Genomic DNA, 13,378 nt, shown 5'->3' on the forward strand with positions numbered 1-13,378 from the left:
TTTGCATTCACAGTCACTGTGGAGCAAGTGGAAACTAATGGAATTTCAGGATAAAAATTAGAGATTTTCATTTAAAATAGACAAAACATTTAATTTCCTCTTATCTGAACCCAGTGATGAACCTTTGCATGACCCTTGTGTCTTCAATGATATGTGTGTGAAATTTTGTGTACATGTGTATCAAATATCTTCTGGTAAAAATGTGTGAATCTCTGTTACCATTACAGCAGGATTTTTTTTTTATTTCATCAAGATACAACTACACCAGGAATTAAAAAAAATAGGAAAAAGTTAAGGAGGTGGCTTGTTTCATTGTGGCCATTATCTGTGAAGATTAAGGGAGAATTCCCCGTTTTTACTATTTCACTTAGGAATGCTGTTGTACGAACACTAACAAACCCAAATGCAAAATTTATAACTCTCAAACCTCCTATCCAGCTGAACACGTACATGCGCTAGCTTCAGATGGGGGTCCTTTATTTTGTTTATTCTTGCTCTATTATGATGAGAAAAGGGAATGCTGGGTACTGCACTTGTCACAGTCTGTTAAGGGAGCAGTGATGTTACCAATCCTGTCATGGCCCAAGGCAAAAGACAGAGAGAGAGAGAGAGAGACAGAGGAGGGGAGGCATCAGCTGGACATTTATTTATAGACACACCATGCAATAAGAATTTCATGAGTGAAATCTGGTCATTTTAAAGAAAGTTTTTAATGTTGTGAAACACTTGCTTTGATTATTTATAATTAACTATTTATTGATTTTGAGTTCACACATTGTGTTTGCTGATATTTATTTGTAAAGCTTTTTTATATTTATTGAGCAGCTTGCTTTACCATGACAAATGTAGAGTTTCTGTGTTTTGTGAAGGTGTTTTCTGAAACTTGTTTGAATATGAGGCTGAAATAAAATGTTAATCCACAGCTGTCTTTTGTGTTGATATGAAATAGAACTTTATTCATAGATCTTGATGTTTTGTACAGATGTCATGCATTGTATGTGTATGTGTGCATGCATACATATATGACAACAGTTTAGCTGTGTGTGTGTGTGTGTGTGCCTTAGAGCTGTAGTTTCACACGTTGTGTAAGAGTTTGAGTTGTTACAGGGAGAGAGACCTATCAGAAGTTTGTCTTTACAGGAATGACTGGAAAGTTCTTTTGAGAAAACTGTTTATCATTTAAAGGGTCATGAAACCCCCTGTTTCAGCACTGGTTAGTTCTCACCACAGTTTTAAAAAATGCTAAAAAAGTGGGCGTGGTGTGCTGCAAGCGGAGGGGGAAGAGGGGAGACAGACAACACACACAGCTTCGCTTTCAGACATTCAGCGATGGGCGATACCTCTTATTTAATTTCCGATCCGATACCGATATTTTCAAGCCCAGTATCGTCAATATCGATACCGATACTTCTAAACTAAACTGATCTTTTAAATTATTAAAATAATATATAATTAGTAATTATACTAAATTTTTTTACATTTCATAGGCCTTTTTTGTTTACACTGTCAGAAATAAAATATACTATAATTGTATTTTAGCCCTTTACTGGGGCAGTAACCTCAAAGCTGCAACTATACCCCTAAAAGGAAGCATATTAGTACCATACAAGTATGCATGCTTTAAGGGTAGATAAGTTACAAAGGTGCCCCTTTGAGGGTACCTCATGAAAAATAAACTAAATATATAAGTACTAAAATGTATTATTGTTACCATGGTAAATTTGTGGTTACTGCAGTTTTACTACAAATACTGTGGTAAACTGTGGTTACTGTAATAAAACCATGGTTAATTTTTGTAAAAGGCTGCCAAGATGTTGTACCTTAGACCTTTTTACAAGGTGAAACTTTTGCATATTTTTCTGACAGATTTCTTAACAGCAATTACAGAACTCTTATTAAAAAAGCAACAAACAAAAAAAAACTCTCCTTGGATTCATGTAGGTTTCTCTCAGATAATGTATGCGATCTCACAGTCTGAAGCGTCGGTCATAGCAAATCAACACATGCTGTTGTGAATAATTAAGCGAAGCGTCTTCTCATAGGATAAGAACATGCAGTCTCATGAATAATTTAATAGACACCAACGCGTCATCGATGTACTACAGTCCATTGCCGCGTCACAAATTGTGAATTGTGAATAGATTTTAACCCCGGAAGATGAAAATAGCGCAAAAACGCTTAAAATTAACCAGTTTTCTTCTATAGTTAAAATTATTAGATGCTAATGTAAAGGAGTCCAGCGAGTAGTTCTTGTTAGTGCGTTTACATGGACAACAATACTCCGATTTTAATACGATTAAGACAATACTCTGATTAAGAATCTACCATGTAAACAGAGATTTTTGATTACCTTAATCCGGCTAAAGTCATAGTCGAAGTAAACAGAAATCGAATTAAGACATGTGGAGTATTCCTATTTTAGTCGCATTACTGAAGTGCAGAATAGACATGTAAACACCTGAAATCACATTATTACCGTCGTGTAGGACTTTTTGCCGCATTTTGCTACAAGATACACACACGGCAGTGCTCAACCGTTTGACGGCAAATAAAAGAGCTTCAACACCGCCATCGTCTGTATGCACATAAAAAAAAAAATTAACTGCACTTGAAGCTTTTAATAAAATTAAAAATGAAACACCCAAAACTGTACATGGCATCATCACGAAGACGAACTATATGTTTATACGTGAAATTCCGAATGACTTGCGCCATTAATCGAACTATGTACTATAACATGTAAAACTGAAACATGAAAGGAATATTCTAAAAGCAACTCATGTGAACGCCATAATCATAATATTGGCTTATTTAGAATAAGGTAAATAATTCGATTACTGATGTCCATGTAAACGTAGTCATTGTCTTCTATGATGTGCAACAAAAACACCTCTGCTAAAATCTCAGAAAAAGTAGTCTGGGGTTTCATGACCCTATAAAGGCCAGGAATTTTTTGTGCATTTTACAAACCCTACTGCTTGGAGGAAAATAATGCGTAATTGCAGTTTATATCATTTCCATAAATGATTGACATTTTGAAATTACAGTTATAATTATTAGATTTATTACATTACCATTAATAAATTCCCCTTCCTAGTCTCAGCTGAACTGTTTTGGGTGGCTTCAATTGATGTTCTCATTCAGATGGAAATCTGAACCCAAATCAAGTCTTTGAAAAGCCTCTGACCCTGACTGGATTTCCCGGCCCACTTATTTACTGCTAATTAAGTGATCTGAGCTCATTTTCTCAAACCTAATGGCATCATCCAGCTCCTCCAGGAAACACGCCGCAGCCCCAAGTCCACTCTGGTACACGCACATGGTCCAATAAGGGCTCTTTTACCTCCATGACATTAGCCCGTAATGCTATTAACCCATTCATCGTTAAGATGCCCACTTAAGCAAAATGCGAAAGCGAAAGACACCCACTTAACCGAATTTATTGCGGAGTGGGAAGAGATCGAAAATCTTAATGCTAATATAGAGTAGGAGTGCAGCTCACAACTAATCTTTGTATTCATAATAATTTCTCTTTGTTCCTCATTTCAACCTTTGACCCAAAGAAACTTTATCAGTTTTTTGATACCCAGCTGTGCCTGTATTTCGATTTCAGTCTGGCTGGAGTGTGGTGTTTGTATCAGCTTTTCAAGAGGTAATGCATTCCCAACGTTGTTGAAAACAAATGTTTAAATATGGAGGGTATTTCTAATTAATTCAGTATTTAAAAAAATAAAAATAATACTTTTATTCCGCGAGCATTAATTGCATTAAATTGATCTTTTTAAGTGTTAGTAAAGATTTGTCTTTCAAATAAATGCTGTTCTTTTAAACTTCTTAATCTTTAACATGTGACACTGAAGACTGGAGTAAAGGCTGCTGAAAATTCAGCTTTGCCATCACAGGAATAAATTACATTTTAAAATATATTAAAACAGAAAATAGTTATTTTAAATTGTTATAATATTTCACAATATTACCGTTTTATTGCAATTTTGATCAAATAAATGCAGCCTTAGTGAGCATATGAGACTTTTCAAAAAATTAAAATCTTACAGACCCCAAACTTTTGAATATTAGTATAGACTCATAATGGAGTTACTCATAATTAAGTAAATAGCAGAAGATAAGTAGACACTGTGATTTAATCGAAGCAAGATTTATTTCTTTATCCTCAGAATTGTGCAATAAATTAGACATTTTACCCCAAATTTTAGCTATATAATAATTTATTAAGGTGTATATAAAAGTATTTTATTATATGAAGTCTAAAAATATGCATATAAAAATATTTTATTGCATCAAAAATATTTTTTCATTCATTCTTTATTTAAACTGAAATATCCCTCTACATTTTGCAATACTTTACTTCAGTATTTATGCCAATAAACCTGAATTGAACTTGACAGAAAGAGAGACGGAATATCATATAGTCAGCGGATGTCAATAATCAGTACCAAATACCAGCAGCCATTGAGAGTGGGTCAGTGCATGCATGTGTGTGCGTGTTTGTATCTGCTGCTTAGTGGACCAGAAAACACTCATATGGAAGCCCCTCCCCCAACAGTTCATCCAAAGAAGACTGTTCCCTATGGAGACCTCATAATCCTCAAAGTCAAAGCCTGCAGCCAAACACAGACAGAAAAGACCTCAGCAGACTCCTCAAAAATGTTACATCGTTAGTGTATTTAAAAAAAAATTAGTAAATCAAAAAGCATTACTATTATCAAATACTATTATTCCTATAGGGCACTATTGAGTAATTTACATTTAAAGTTAAATATTAAACAATGTATTTAATCCTACAAAAATCTGTCCAACCAATCACGCGTTTTTTTTCTCATTTATTGATTTGTTACTCACATTACTGTGTTTGATATAATGTACTGATCACAAACAAATGACCCCCAGGCAAACAAGAGTAAGGAAAAGAGTTGGACTACACTAATGTCGCACGGCACACTGGCGATGTGAATGGGCCACCCCCGATGCTCCCCACCCCAGTGCACCCCACCTCCAAATGTTCCGGGGCAGTGTGCTTCGGCAGCAAGGGGCCACTGTCACTCTCCATTAGCAAGAGAGTCCTAATCCCTCTACGCAAAACTGATAATGATATCACTAACCACGAGTGGCACCGCCGGCTATGCAGTGTCTGCATATGTGTGTGTATGTGTGTAAGACCTAATGTCCACAGCTTGACCTTTCACAAACACTTGTTTCACTAATCTGAACCTTTTTTTAAATGCCTTCCTATATCTAGAATGTCTGCTTGAATATACTTTGAGCAAAATGAGATGTTTGGCCTCCTACTTGACCTCAAAGAGAATATTGTTTTTGAATGGCTGTTTCATGATCAGATTAGAAACATTTGAAAACATTAGATTTGTCCTCCGTAATGATATTACGCTCTTATACTGTATGTGCCATTAATCAGAGGATGTTAAAACCTCCTGTGTGTTAATTGTAGATCATTTTAATTCATATTAATGATGAACAAAGTAAAAAAAAAAAACAGTATTAATTATAAATGTCTGTAATGTTACTTTTGATCCATTTTATTTGTCCTTGCTGAATAAAAGTATTTCCTGGTAGTGTATCAGGTTTTCCACAAAACAAAACAAAAAAAGTGTTTTCAGCATTGAGAATAATAAGAAATGATTCTTGAGCACCAAATCAGCATATTAGAATGATTTCTGAAGGAACTGATAATGATATCACTAACCACGAGTGGCACCGCCGGCTATGCAGTGTCTGCATATGTGTGTGTATGTGTGTAAGACCTAATGTCCACAGCTTGACCTTTCACAAACACTTGTTTCACTAATCTGAACCTTTTTTTAAATGCCTTCCTATATCTAGAATGTCTGCTTGAATATACTTTGAGCAAAATGAGATGTTTGGCCTCCTACTTGACCTCAAAGAGAATATTGTTTTTGAATGGCTGTTTCATGATCAGATTAGAAACATTTGAAAACATTAGATTTGTCCTCCGTAATGATATTACGCTCTTATACTGTATGTGCCATTAATCAGAGGATGTTAAAACCTCCTGTGTGTTAATTGTAGATCATTTTAATTCATATTAATGATGAACAAAGTAAAAAAAAAAAACAGTATTAATTATAAATGTCTGTAATGTTACTTTTGATCCATTTTATTTGTCCTTGCTGAATAAAAGTATTTCCTGGTAGTGTATCAGGTTTTCCACAAAACAAAACAAAAAAAGTGTTTTCAGCATTGAGAATAATAAGAAATGATTCTTGAGCACCAAATCAGCATATTAGAATGATTTCTGAAGGATCATGTGACACTGAAGACTGGAGTAATGTTGCTGAAAATTCAGCTTTGCATTCACAGGAATAAATTACATTTGAAAATATATTAAAATAGAAAACAGTTTTTTATTTGAATGATATTTCACTATACTAGTATTTTTACATCAATTAAATGCAGCATTGGTGAGCATAAGTTACGTAAGACTATTGGTAAGAGCATAACGTTAGTCTCCCCTTTCTCTCATCCCTCTCCCTCTCGTTCTCTCTCCCCAGCATTCTTGTTCAATGTTTACTCCCCATAAGCAAGCCCTCTTTTTGCAACACTAAACGGTGCATTACAACCATCAAACAAACAAACAGATGCTCCCTGACCCCAGCCCAGCGGGACAGCTGCAGTGTCTTATCACTTATCACAAACGCTAAGCAAGGGTAAACATCATCCTGAACATTGAGTGGCTCTCCTGCATACTCACTCACCTCTGTTATGCTCTTGAATAATAAATTTAGTCTGAGCTTGTTCAGTGTTCATTCATGTGTGAACACAATAGAGAGACACACAGAGACCTGATGCCACCTAAATTTATTGAACCGCATGCTGATATGTGGGGTTGCACTACTTTTTTTTTCTTTCTTTCTTTCTTTCTTTCTGAGATTTGAGGTCAGGAAAAGGGTCAAGCATAGGACTAAATATGGGATTCCTGGATTCAGTCTGTAGGATCAGTGAAAGGTCTCACTGCTGGAGGACAGTTAGCCCCATTATTCTGTACATGGATGTGTAGTTAAAATTTTACTTTTTTAAGCAAGCATGTTTTAAGCAAGATTTATTGCTACACTAAAAAAATTTATAAAAGATGACTCTTTTTGTACAGAATATGTGACTATGTGATTAACAGAATCCAGAAATAATTTTAGTATAATATTTTGTTCTGAAGCTAAAAATATGTCCAATAACCAAATAAAATAAATAACTGCCCATTGTGAGGAAAAATAGTAAGATTATTCTCTATTCAGCTTTGGACATTTACATGGGTGTTAAAAATCATTTCCTCTAATTCCACACCAAGACAACAGAAGCCTTCATGGCCTTAATGCATTAGATGAGATGAGAATATGACAGGAGACGGATTTATGAACGATAAATGAAGGCCTGGACACATGCACGAAAACAAAAGGAATAAAGAAAACACATTAAAACACTTAACGTATTTGAATTGATCTCATCAAGTCCATTAAGCATCGTAAAAAAGTCTCTTTTCATGTTCTCAGGAGATTCTGAAGCTAAAGGCAGAGAATGACACCCTGCTGGCACGAAAAGAGATACTGGAGGATCGTGTCAGAAAAGCCATATGCTACCAAGAGTTCCTGGAGAGAGCCACAATAATGTCCGGAAAGGTAGTTGCACTATTAGTTGGTAGTCTACTGTTGTTGTTGTGTCTGGAAAGGGTACAGGTACTGAAACAACTCAGAGAAACTGTCAAGCTGGACTCACATGCCTCATTTGCCTGAAGATTGAGACTTTTCATACTTTAAGAGTTTGCAGTTATTTGAACTAGAGACTGGATATAAGTAAGAGATGGTATGCTCAAACAGATATAAATGGGAGGATTTGGAAAGCTGTACACAAAAATAACCAAGTGCCTTGTTGATAGAGACATCGCAATGCTCAATACATCAGCTATGGGAATGGAAGTCCCAGCTTACAGTTTGAGTTTGTTTACCCTAAGTTTTTTTTATGATTTGAACTGAAGTAGCACAATTTTTGAAAACACTGTGGTCAAATTGGTCAAAAACAATTACGTAAATTAGTCTTTCCACATTCTTGCTGTACATGCATGACTCGAGGTAGCTGCCTGAGGGGGATTAAACGTATGGGTTCTCAAAAGTGTACATTATACACTTTCTACCTGTTTCGGTATCTAAAGTTTTGTATTGTAATATTACACTTTTCCTCTCTCTTTTCCCCTTTTTTAATGACATTTGAGTTTGAGAGCATTGGTCAAGTCATTGACCGTCTTCACACACTCCAGTCCATCAACAAGGAACTTCTAGAAAGCCAAACTAGGTTAGAGAAGGAGAGAGAAAGCACAAAGCTGAAACTGATACAGTACATAAATAAACTGCGAACTGTTCTCCTGCACTGTAACAACCAACTGCACCAGCAACAGACGCAGCTAGACACCATACGCTTAGAAGCATACAAATGGGTAAACACACTCACACACAATTTACAGGCCTATGTCTTCTGTACAGTTCTGTCTCCCAAGATTACAAACTATTCATGTGTTCTACAGGAATTAAAACTGAAGCACTTCCATTCCACTGCAGCAAAAGAGACGCTCCAGTTTGCTCAGCTAAAGGCCACAATCCGTAACATTTATCAGATGATCACACATTACAGAAGAGTCTCTGTGGACACTGAGGACACCTTCAAGCAGCTGGAAATGGTAAATAATGCCAAAATACTTCTGGCAACCTTGAATGAATCATTATTTGTTAATATGATTTTTTTAATTAAAATGAGATACAGTAATGTTCTAAAAAAAAATCATCAAAATCATCACACAGAAATATGTAAAAAATATAATAAGCAAGCTTATGTTTTTTTCAAAACTGCTTTGGTGAATAACTCATTTTTTGTCATTTCTCCTCCAGATTCAGAAATATTTTCAGTTTATGAGAGCTATAGATGATGAACTGAAGTTCAACATTATAACAAGGCCGAATCGAACTGAAGGGAATGACAGCGGAGATTAAGACTCAAGCTCTGTGTATCCACAGTATATCCACTGAATATAGGTACTGAAACAACTCAGAGAAACTGTCAAGCTGGACTCACATGCCTCATTTGCCTGAAGATTGAGACTTTTCATACTTTAAGAGTTTGCAGTTATTTGAACTAGAGACTGGATATAAGGCAGAGATGGTATGCTCAAACAGATATAAATGGGAGGATTTGGAAAGCTGTACACAAAAATAACCAAGTGCCTTGTTGATAGAGAAATCGCAATGCTCAATACATCAGCTATGGGAATGGAAGTCCCAGCTTACAGTTTGAGTTTGTTTACCCTACGTTTTTTCTATGATTTGAGCTGAAGTAGCACAATTTTTGAAAACACTGTGGTCAAATTGGTCAAAAACAATTACGTAAATTAGTCTTTCCACATTCTTGCTGTACATGCATGACTCGAGGTAGCTGCCTGAGGGGCATTAAACGTATAGGTTCTCAAAAGTGTAAATTATACACTTTCTACCTGTTTCGGTATCTAAAGTTTTGTATTGTAATATTACATTTTTCCTCTCTCTTTTCCCCTTTTTTAATGACATTTGAGTTTGAGAGCATTGGTCAAGTCATTGACCGTCTTCACACACTCCAGTCCATCAACAAGGAACTTCTAGAAAGCCAAACTAGGTTAGAGAAGGAGAGAGAAAGCACAAAGCTGAAACTGATACAGTACATAAATAAACTGCGAACTGTTCTCCTGCACTGTAACAACCAACTGCACCAGCAACAGACGCAGCTAGACACCATACGCTTAGAAGCATACAAATGGGTAAACACACTCACACACAATTTACAGGCCTATGTCTTCTGTACAGTTCTGTCTCCCAAGATTACAAACTATTCATGTGTTCTACAGGAATTAAAACTGAAGCACTTCCATTCCACTGCAGCAAAAGAGACGCTCCAGTTTGCTCAGCTAAAGGCCACAATCCGTAACATTTATCAGATGATCACACATTACAGAAGAGTCTCTGTGGACACTGAGGACACCTTCAAGCAGCTGGAAATGGTAAATAATGCCAAAATACTTCTGGCAACCTTGAATGAATCATTATTTGTTAATATGATTTTTTAAATTAAAATGAGATACAGTAATGTTCTAAAAAAAAATCATCAAAATCATCACACAGAAATATGTAAAAAATATAATAAGCAAGCTTATGTTTTTTTCAAAACTGTTGTAACTCATTTTTTGTCATTTCTCCTCCAGATTCAGAAATATTTTCAGTTTATGAGAGCTATAGATGATGAACTGAAGTTCAACATTATAACAAGGCCGAATCGAACTGAAGGGAATGACAGCAGAGATTAAGACTCAAGCTCTGTGTATCCACAGTATATCCACTGAATATGGACAGCTGTGACTAAGCTAAATAATCATCATCTGGCCACCCTTCAGGATTGTGCACTGGGGTGGGAGGGACAGCAGGAATATTGCCCAGGGACATGGAGATTAAAAGGATGTTTAACCTAAACAAAAGAGGAATGCGAACACTTGAATGCTTCTCGAGTCTCACAGTCACAGTGAGCTTTTTCATTTTATTTATCTAATAACACAAATGATAATGGTGATAGTCTTGTGCTGTGCTTTCATGTCGTGCTTTCTTTCATTTCCCTTTTTTCCCCTTTCCTTTCTTGGGCTTTGCGTTGGCCTTCATGGCCTTGCGTACACAAAAGCCTCTCCAGTGGGCCTGAACGACAGTGGCAGCTTGGCTCTGCATCTCTCTTTCTCTTTCCTGTTGTTTCCTCTGCTTCTGAGCCTTCTGTCGCTCCTCTATAATCTGGGAGTACTCCAGGTCCAGAACTGCAGAATGTTCCTCCAGTGCTCTCAGCTCTGTCATTTCTGCTTCATATACACGTGTCATTTCCTCCAACTGTCTAGACACACATATCAACATACAAAATCAAATACACATATGCATAGACAACATATACATTTTTTAAAATGCATTCACATAGTGAAAGTGACACACACACACACACATATATATATCACAGCCATGATTTCATGATTTAATTACATTTTTAAAAAATGTAATTTATTCCTGTGATGCAAAGTTGAATTTTCAGCAGCCATTACTCCAATCTTCAATGTCGCACGATCTTTCAGAAATCATTCTAATATTTGAAGAAACATATCTCATTATTACTATTATTATAACAGTTGTTATGCTGATTTTTTTTGTGGAATGTATGATACTTTTCAGAATTCTTTGATGAATAAAGAACAGCATTTATTTGAAAATTATTTTTGTAACAATGTCTTTGCTGTCACTTTTGATCAGTGCTGAATAAAAGTTTTTTTTTTTTTTTTTCCAAGAAAAATAACCCAAATGTTTCAGTGGTATCTGCAAATACATCTGAAACTGCATCATCATCAGTAAATATCAGATTAATGTCTACCTGTTTCTCTCCCATTTCAGTATCATATTTCTGGATCCAGTTCTCAATCTCTGTTTCCTCCTTGTATTTTTTCTGTAAATCAAAACCAGCAACATTTACAACAAACTATACTCATGCTCATTTTTTAACTGAATGACCCTTGAATGAGCATAAATACACCTTTCGTAGTGCCAGTTCTCTCTCTCGGTCCGCTGCAGTCACATTATTGAGCTGAGCTCTCAGCTGACTGGTTTCCTGCTGCAAACGAGCTCTCTTCCCCTCTGAAGTTTTTGTATCTGACTGGCTCTGTTTTGCAGCGTCCTGTTGAGTTCGGACGATGAAGTCCTCCAAACCCTTTTCCATCTGATGCAGTGAGCTCCTCAGCTGGTTCACTTTATTAGTTAATGTGAAAATCTGAATAGGAGCGAGAGCCAGACAAAGAAAGAATGAAAGCAAAAGGGGGTAAATAGAGAGAGAATGAGACCAAGTAGTTTGGAGAACTCATTCATCTGTCATCCAACTAATCTGTCAATTTTATAACTAATTTTATTCCTTGTCATACTTCTGACCTCTGTATCCTTGTCTTTTATTGCCATGGCAACCTCTTTTTCCAGTCTATCAGCTCTTGGTTGGCAGAGTGACGTAGACTGATTTCCAGCATCATCTCGCTGCGTTCTCTCTCCTCTGCAGGTGTAGTGAGAAGCCTCTCCAAAACAATCTCTCTCAACTCACATAGGCCATCTCTCAGTTTCTGAGACTCCATCTCTCCTCCTGTGTTAGGCTCTATGCCTTTTAGCACTTCCCTTGTGGTCAGAGTTTCCCTAAGTAGCCGCATAATATTACGAAAGGAGTCCTGAACTGCTTCTGTTGATTTGGCTAATTGTTCCTTTAGTTCACTTTGATCAAGACTCCCACCAAGCACCATAGCTTGGTACTTTTCCCCAAGCTTCTGGTGCTCTTTCAGGGCATTGGCCACTGCCTCTCCCAAGACTTGGGGAAAGTTCTTCTGGAGAGTTCAGCAAAGTGGGTAGAAGAGAGACTATCTCCATCTGCTGATTGCACTCATCTAGTACCCCAAATATGAGCTTTGCTTCCAGAGATGATAGAGTCTTCCTGGATGGGTTAATAGTCTTTAAAGAGTTAGTACACCCAAAAATGAAAATTCTGTCATTAATTACTCACCCTCATGTCGTTTCAAACCTGTAAGACCTTCGTTCATCTTCGGAACACAAATTAAGATATTTTTGATGGAATCTGAGAGCTGTCTGACTCTGCATAGACAGCAACGCAACTGAAATGTTCCCAAGTCCAGAAACATAGCAAGGAGATCGGTAAAATAATCCATGTGACATCAGTTTCAGTTGCGTTGCTGTCTATGCAGAGTCAGACAGCTCTCAGATTCCATCAAAAATATCTTAATTTGTGTTCCGAAGATGAACGAAGATCTTACGGGTTTGAAACGACATGAGGGTGAATAATTAATGACAGAATTTTAATTTTTTGGTGAACTACCCCTTTAAGTCGTCTTCTTTAGTTTTGTTTGGAAGGTTGGTTGCATCTGATAGTCTGTCTTCAGGAGGGAGAGCATCTGATTTTGAGCCCATCATTAGAGGTTTCTTTGATTGTGTGAGAGAAAACTATTCAGACATCAAATTATTTTTAAAACATTTAATGTTTTTTAACGAGACGAAGATGGCTTTGAATGAGATGAGAGTCACGTGTTGCAATGCAAACAAAAAATACCCAACTACACAAATGTTCTAATTTTAATAACAATTTCTAATTTAAAAAAATCATATCGGACATTCCTGCTTATTGTTGACAAAGAAACACTTTGCACATAGCTCAATGTCTAAATAGCTCAACAACAGTAACGGACAATAATCACAATTTTGCTCTCCCTGGACATGTTGTAGCCTACATTACCGTGTTATTCTTGTTT

General features: G+C 36.4%; 2 protein-coding genes and 1 pseudogene across 2 annotated transcripts; 2 read left to right on the forward strand and 1 right to left on the reverse strand.

The window, feature by feature from the left end:
• Nucleotides 1-6,961: 6,961 nt before the first annotated feature.
• LOC107592352 (coiled-coil domain-containing protein 42 like-2-like) lies at nucleotides 6,962-9,044 on the forward strand. Its single transcript, XM_016281853.1, has 5 exons — nucleotides 6,962-7,018; nucleotides 7,542-7,664; nucleotides 8,255-8,476; nucleotides 8,564-8,716; nucleotides 8,925-9,044. The coding sequence occupies exons 1-5, from the start codon at nucleotides 6,962-6,964 to the stop codon at nucleotides 9,024-9,026; spliced, it is 657 nt and encodes a 218-aa protein (XP_016137339.1). The 3' UTR covers nucleotides 9,027-9,044.
• Nucleotides 9,045-9,589: 545 nt separating this feature from the next.
• LOC107592387 (coiled-coil domain-containing protein 42-like 1) lies at nucleotides 9,590-10,369 on the forward strand. Its single transcript, XM_016281884.1, has 3 exons — nucleotides 9,590-9,823; nucleotides 9,911-10,063; nucleotides 10,265-10,369. Exons 1-3 carry the CDS (start codon nucleotides 9,590-9,592, stop codon nucleotides 10,364-10,366), a joined length of 489 nt encoding a protein of 162 aa, XP_016137370.1. The 3' UTR covers nucleotides 10,367-10,369.
• Nucleotides 10,370-10,647: 278 nt separating this feature from the next.
• Nucleotides 10,648-12,572, reverse strand: LOC107592386 (IQ domain-containing protein D-like; annotated as a pseudogene).
• Nucleotides 12,573-13,378: the final 806 nt, after the last annotated feature.

The sequence above is a fragment of the Sinocyclocheilus grahami genome, unplaced genomic scaffold, assembly GCF_001515645.1.
Source record: "Sinocyclocheilus grahami isolate Dianchi unplaced genomic scaffold, SAMN03320097.WGS_v1.1 scaffold152.1, whole genome shotgun sequence".
Classification (NCBI taxonomy): domain Eukaryota; kingdom Metazoa; phylum Chordata; class Actinopteri; order Cypriniformes; family Cyprinidae; genus Sinocyclocheilus; species Sinocyclocheilus grahami.